Source organism: Alligator sinensis, unplaced genomic scaffold (genome assembly GCF_000455745.1).
Source record: "Alligator sinensis unplaced genomic scaffold, ASM45574v1 scaffold139_1, whole genome shotgun sequence".
Taxonomy (NCBI): Eukaryota; Metazoa; Chordata; order Crocodylia; family Alligatoridae; genus Alligator; species Alligator sinensis.
This window is the reverse complement of record NW_005843273.1, coordinates 156,948-163,289: the sequence shown is the minus strand read 5'-3', so window position 1 is coordinate 163,289 and position 6,342 is coordinate 156,948. Positions and strand designations below refer to the sequence as shown.

At 47.6% G+C, this 6,342-nt stretch overlaps 1 protein-coding gene across 1 annotated transcript in view; it reads left to right on the top strand.

The window, feature by feature from the left end:
• Window positions 1–6,342, top strand: part of ASPM (abnormal spindle microtubule assembly) — a 62,795-nt gene that overhangs the window by 9,847 nt on the left and 46,606 nt on the right. The window contains exons 2-3 of the mRNA XM_006038182.3: window positions 1,509–1,652; window positions 3,893–5,246. Coding sequence (XP_006038244.1) covers window positions 1,509–1,652; window positions 3,893–5,246 — 1,498 coding nt within the window. The remainder of the gene's footprint in view (window positions 1–1,508; window positions 1,653–3,892; window positions 5,247–6,342) is intronic.

Sequence of the window (6,342 nt, the reverse complement as noted above, 5' to 3'; positions counted from 1 at the left end):
CACTGCCCTGGAGTGGGGGGTGCTGCCTGTGCCTGCTCTGGACAGCCCCACGCTGGCTGCAAGTTGCTGCAGCAGGGAGCGCCAGCCACGGGGCAAGGGAGGGGCTGCTTTCCTCCATGCAGGGAAGGAGCCTGGGGAAAAGATGAGCGCAGCAGCGGCGGAGGGAAGCGGCCCTTCCCCCACCCTATGGCCTGCCCGCCCAGAGCTCGCACGCTGGGCAGCCTAGAGACAGCGGTGGCAAACACTGCCCTGGAGTGGGGGGTGCTGCCTGTGCCTGCTCTGGACAGCCCCACGCTGGCTGCAAGTTGCTGCAGCAGGGAGCGCCAGCCACGGGGCAAGGGAGGGGCTGCTTTCCTCCATGCAGGGAAGGAGCCTGGGGAAAAGATGAGCGCAGCAGCGGCGGAGGGAAGCGGCCCTTCCCCCACCCTATGGCTGGGACTCCATGATGCAGTAGCTCACAGCCCGCGCGGGGCTGTCCTGAGTAGACACAGGCAGCCCCAGGGGGGCTGCGAGTGGCTGCAGTGTGGCACCGGACACGGGGCTGGCTAGTGGACAGTTCTGCCCCCACCCCTGGCTCAGCTTTTCCTCGGGGTCCTCCTCTGCCCTTCCCCTGCCCCTTCCCCCTTACCTGAGGTTCCAGTGTGGGGAAGCCCTGTGGTCCCAGGCCAGAAGCGGGGCAGCCTGGGGCTTCTGGCTGGATGGGTGAGGCCAGGCAGGCCCTGCTGTTGTGGGAGCCCACTGGGCTTCCCCTGGGTCCTACTGCCCTTGGTTCCTGTCATTTTTGACAGGAACCAAGGGCAGATGAATACTAATTTTCTAAATTTTTTAGGGTCCTTGTGGGCCAGATTTGTCCCACAGGCTGGATTTTGCTCACTCCTGTTTTAGGTTCATGAGCTGTCATTTGGCTTTTTTTACAAGCATTAAAATGTATACCACAATATGAATATTAAAAATAAGTGTAGAATTTATTCCACTTATCTAAGTGGACTTTTTGATTAACTGCATAATAATGTCCGTTTCTTTTCCTGTTGCATATATGGTAAGAAACATTGATTATCTACGTACATGTTAGTTAAACTTAGTGGGGAGCAAAAAGTTGCTTTATATACTTTCTAATATAACGATACTGTTTAACTGGATAATAATTAGCGCCCTAAAAAGTGAAGGGAAAACAGCTATAAAAATAGTGCTCCTAGGAGCCTGCAATTGACAGGAGCTAATTGTTTTTTTTTTTTAATATGCTTTCTCCCTTCATTTCAAGGCTGCTAATACCACAATGCTGACAGTGATTGATAAAGGTTAATATGTATTTATGTAAACTTCATGCAGACAATGTTCTTTAAGTTCATGGCCATGCTATTTAGAACTTTAATAGTATTTTTTTTATTTTTAAAATATACATACTGCTTCACTACTTATTATTTTAACATATTTTTCATACAAATGTATTCATGTCATTGTACTATTTATATTTTTGACCTCTCTCTTTCTCTTCCCTCTCTTCATAGTCTGGTGAAAGAATCTTTATTTCTGTAACGTGGACACCCTTAGAAGAAGGAAGGGTCCGAGAACTGATAACATTTGTTGTTAATGGCATTGTAAAACATCAGGCTATATTGTTGGGTGTGGCCGAGCAGCCTGAGAGAAAAAAAGTAAGTAGGTTTTTAATTAACAATTCTGTTTTTTACGTTAAATTTAACTTTTGGCTTCAACTTTGCAAAATTTTGGGCTGGCTTGCAGAAATTTTCTGTTAACATAGAAATTAATATGTTTTTGTTGCCCTTTGGGAGACCACGCTACTGGAATATTTGCTCCCATAGTCCAAATGACCCAAATTTGTTGTTAGGCCCCTGGCACACAGAATCGTAGAAGATTAGGGTTGGAAAGGACCTTGGGGGAAGTCATCTAGTCCAGCTGCCTGCTCAGAGCAAGACCATCCTCAACTAGATCATCCCAGCCAAAGCTTTGTCTAGCCAGGTCTTAAAAAGTTTCAAGGATGGAGATTCCATCACCTCCGGGTAACCTGTTCCAGTGTTTTATCACCCTTCTAGTGAGAAAATTCTTCCTAATCTCTAACCTAAACTTCCTTTGCTGCAACTTGAGACCGTTGTTACACCTAAGACATGATTAACTGGTTAATCGCATCTTAAGTTGTTACCAGGCTACACATTACATAAAAAAAAAAATTTAATAATTAGGTGCACCAATATATTGTTTGCATATTGGATTGGCACCGATTTAAAAGGAAAATTAACATTATCAGCCTTTTTTGGCCGGTGTAGCCAATAACGTTGCTGATAAATGCAGTGTGCTAGGCAGCCAGAAATGCAGCCAGGCAGCTTGGAGCAGTGCCCTGCAGATGAGTGTGGTGGGGGGAGGATGGGGGGAACAGGCATTGGGGTGCAGATCAAGGCCCCCAGGGTGAAGGAGGCAGTGGGCCAGGGGCAGGCACTGCCCAGGACTAGGAGCGGGACAGCGGCTGCTCACCACTGTTCCGTGCTGCCCTGTCTCTTCCCTGCCCCCCCCCGGTCACAACCCGGAATGGCAGGGAGCAGAGGAGCTGTGCAAAAAATCTCCTTGCCGCTTCTCACCCCTCTGCCCCACTGCTGCCCTGACAACGCGCCTCCTGGGTATGGGGCTATGCCCTTCAAAGTAGCAACAGGTCCTGGAGGCACGTCTCCAGGGCGGGGTATGGGGGGAGCTCGCACAAGTAAGGAATCTCCGTACAGGTCTCCAGCTGTGCCGGGTCGCACCCACTGGCTCTGGAGGCCCCAGGGGAGGGAAGTGGGGTGGGAGCTCGAGCCCACAGCATGCGCCTACCCTGGGTACAGATCTGGGGGGTATGGGTCCCCTCTGCCCCTCAGGAGTGCGTATGGCAGCAGGAAGCTGGCTTTCCCCTTCCCTTAGACAAGCTGGCTTTCCCCCTCCCCTGCCCCCTCCCACCTGTGGCCCTGTCCTGCTCCCTGCTGGGGCCCGGCAGCCGCACATTGCTGCCCTGGGCCCCAAGCCCCACCCAGCTAGACAGTAGCCCCAGCCTTGCCCAGCTCCCTCCTTACAGGGGCTTCAATCCCCTTTCCCCCTTCCCCCCAGCACTTACCTGCTGGAAGTGCTCTGCAGGCTCCCTGGGGCCACGTGCATGTCTATGCATGTGGTGCCCTCTGTCTTTCCACCTTCCTCCCACTCCTTCCCAGATCCCTGCAGGCTGGCACAGTTCCAGCCTGCAGGGAGCTCATTGAAAATGGCAAAATCTATGGGTTTCTCTGGTAAAGTGAAAAATCTGCATTTGCCTCTGGTAAAAGGCAAAATCCGTGGTTTACTCTGTTTTTCCATGGGAAGCATAAAACCTGGATCCCTTGTAATAAGGCATGTTGGAATCTGATGCTGGATCCCATAATCATGCCTCCTGCTATGCATGTGTAGCATGGCAGGAGGTGCAGTTTAGGGCATTCTGCACCAGATCTCATTGCACCTTCACTTGCACGTCTGTCAGGGACCTTGGAGTACAGTGTAGAATTTTCTTTCTTCATTCTAAGGAATAAAGAATTGTGAAGGTGGAGAATTTTGGAGTAGAGCTGCTTTAATTTCTTTTCCAGATTTGTTTTATATCAATTGTATTGTATAGTAGTGTTGTGTTTTAGTTTACAAGATTGGTATTTTACAGTTAGGGTACTGGCTGCTGCAGCGTATGGGTGGTTGGTGCTTCCTTTGTTCTTTTTCTTTGATATCATGTTTGTGTTTAAAGGTTGAAAATAGCTCACGTACTAGTAATGATGTGATGATTTTTGCACCAGTCTGTTTGTAGCAGCTTGTTTTATATGCATAAGCAGGAAGAAAAGTGCTCATCTAGAAACTCTAATAGTATTGTTGGCTGTTTCGCTCTATTTTTTTCCAGAAGAGTCTTGGGGACGGTATAAGAAGGAAAAATCCATCTGAAGCATCTATTACTATGAGAACTAGAAAAACCCAGTCAAATATTAGAAAAGTTAATAAAACCTTTCGTGTTTCTCAAAAAGCAGACAAAGTTAGAAGCCCACTCCAGTCCTGTGAAAACTTGGAAATGAGGGAAGATAATGTGTCCTCAAGAAACAAGTCTCTTCTCACTTTAGAAAGCAATCTGCCTATATCCCCAATCAGTCCTATGTTGCAAGAAGGTAATGATTTCACCTGCACTCCTCTCTCAATGAGACGATCTACTACCTATTCAGTTCTTCATACAGCTGTAAATGGAGAGATAATATCGGAAACAGATGCCTGTACCATTAAGAAATCACATAATGAGGAAACAAAATCTGCAAGTTCACACAACTCTTCCATTGAATCATTAAAAGCACAAAGGTCAGATAATGAAGAAGTTCTTAATGGTATGCTTTCATCTGTTTGTACTCCAGAGAGGTCAGCAGCTTTGCCCATTTTAACTGATAAGAGATTTTTAAGTCCCGATTCCTTTATAAATGACAGTTATCAAGTTAATGTTGATGTTGTTCCAGAGCAAGTTGTTCCAATTCTGTCACCTGAGCAGTTTGTAAGAGACAGTTTCTCAGCTATACAGTCTGTTTCTCAACTCCATGAATCAGTGTTGCCATCATCCTCCTCCAGTGGGGAGGTTTGCCAGACAAAGAGGCCAACATGGGAAGAAAATCAAGAAAAGAAGGTAATAGCTCTGCATGTAGCAAAAGACTTTTCAAATGATGATGTTCTTGATGATGCGTATACAGTGAAATCTCAGTTAGTTAACTATAACAAACCTAAACAAAATCATCTCAGTTTTCCCAATCCCGTTTGTAGTCACTCCCAAAGGGAAAAACTAAAGAAACGTCCAGTGCTTTCTGCCACTGTCATTAAAAATAAGCCTGAGGTTCCTGAAGGAAAAGTAATACAGACAGGTAATTCAAAATCTAGGAAATGCCTTAATAGTGCAATAACGGAATGTGCAAGTGTGGTTCCTGGACATACAGGGGCAGAAATATATCAATACCTTCCAGTTATAGAGCCTATTTCAGGTGAAATTGAAGATTACAAAGTTGAAGCAAGTTCATTGTCCACTGGATCAACTTCACTTTGCCGTAAAAGGAAAAGTGAGGTATTTTTTGGGGACCATAAGGCTATGGCTCCAGAGTGCACAGAAGAAACGGAAACCAAAAGGATCTTTATATCTTGCATGGACAATAAAGAACAGACTACTCAAAGGCTGCCAGTCTCCAAAAGCTTCACCAACAGAGAGAAATTAACTTGGAGAAAGAAAGTTGGTAAGCCTTTTTCTTTTATGTATTTCTAAATTAAAAGAAAATTAACTTCATGTAGGAAGATGTAGCATATTCAATTTTCTGGCCACAGCTGTTCAGATTTTAAATTTCTCTGCCACAAGTCCTCACAAAAACCATTTGGGAGTGTTACAGGTAGCCGTTCTGGGCTGAGCTAAAATGTGGTCTGCACACCTGTTCCTGAGGCAACCGCCCACCTTCTCACCTGCCATGCCTTGCTGTTAATTAATTAATTGATGTTAATTAGCGGGAGGCTGCCATTGTATTGCCCCGTTGCCAGGGGGCGCTATCTGCGGCTCCGTTTCCTCCCCTACACCGCAGTCCACACCTCGCCGATGGAATAGCCGTTGTCTCAGCTCTATCACTATCTGGCCCCTTCTTGGTCTCTCTGGGCCCTCCTTCCTTGGATATACACTCCCTCCGGTGCTAGGGCTCTCCCCGGCCCTATCTCACTCTGTGCCCTCTTCTCTGGGCCTCATCTACAATGCGGCCCCCGCTCTGTACACAGATTGAGCATTATCTTGATACCAGTGGTGTTTCTGCAGACAGCCTTGCAAATGGAAGCTTACAAGCAATTTTTTTGTGAGCTGGAAAGAAATGCAATTCGCTCACCTAGGGAGGTCATGGTTCTACTCAGCAGACGGATGAAGCCTTACCTTTCTCTTTGACAAAAACAGTTGGTGAACGTGGGATCCCATACCCCAGCATGGGCTACAGCTCAGGGGTCTGCTCTCCGGCACCGATTGGCACTGCTGCAATTTGGGCACCTTGTTGGCTTCACTGAGTCACCCTGTCCCCTTCACGTATACACCCCTCTCCAACATGTGCACATGTGTGTACACCCCCCCCCCCACATACACCCCCCCACACACACCCTTGGTTCCCAGGAGCCCTAATAATGGGGCAGGACACTGCAGAAGCCTGCTACTGAGTCTATCCCCTATAGATAGAGGATGGCCCTGTCTGGGAGTGTCCCTGTGTGACGGCATCCCTTGGGTTCTACCAGCTCATTCTTTGTGGCCACACAGCACCTTCCCCCACCACTGCTGGCAGGCACCTGCGCCTGCCCCAAGCAGCCCGG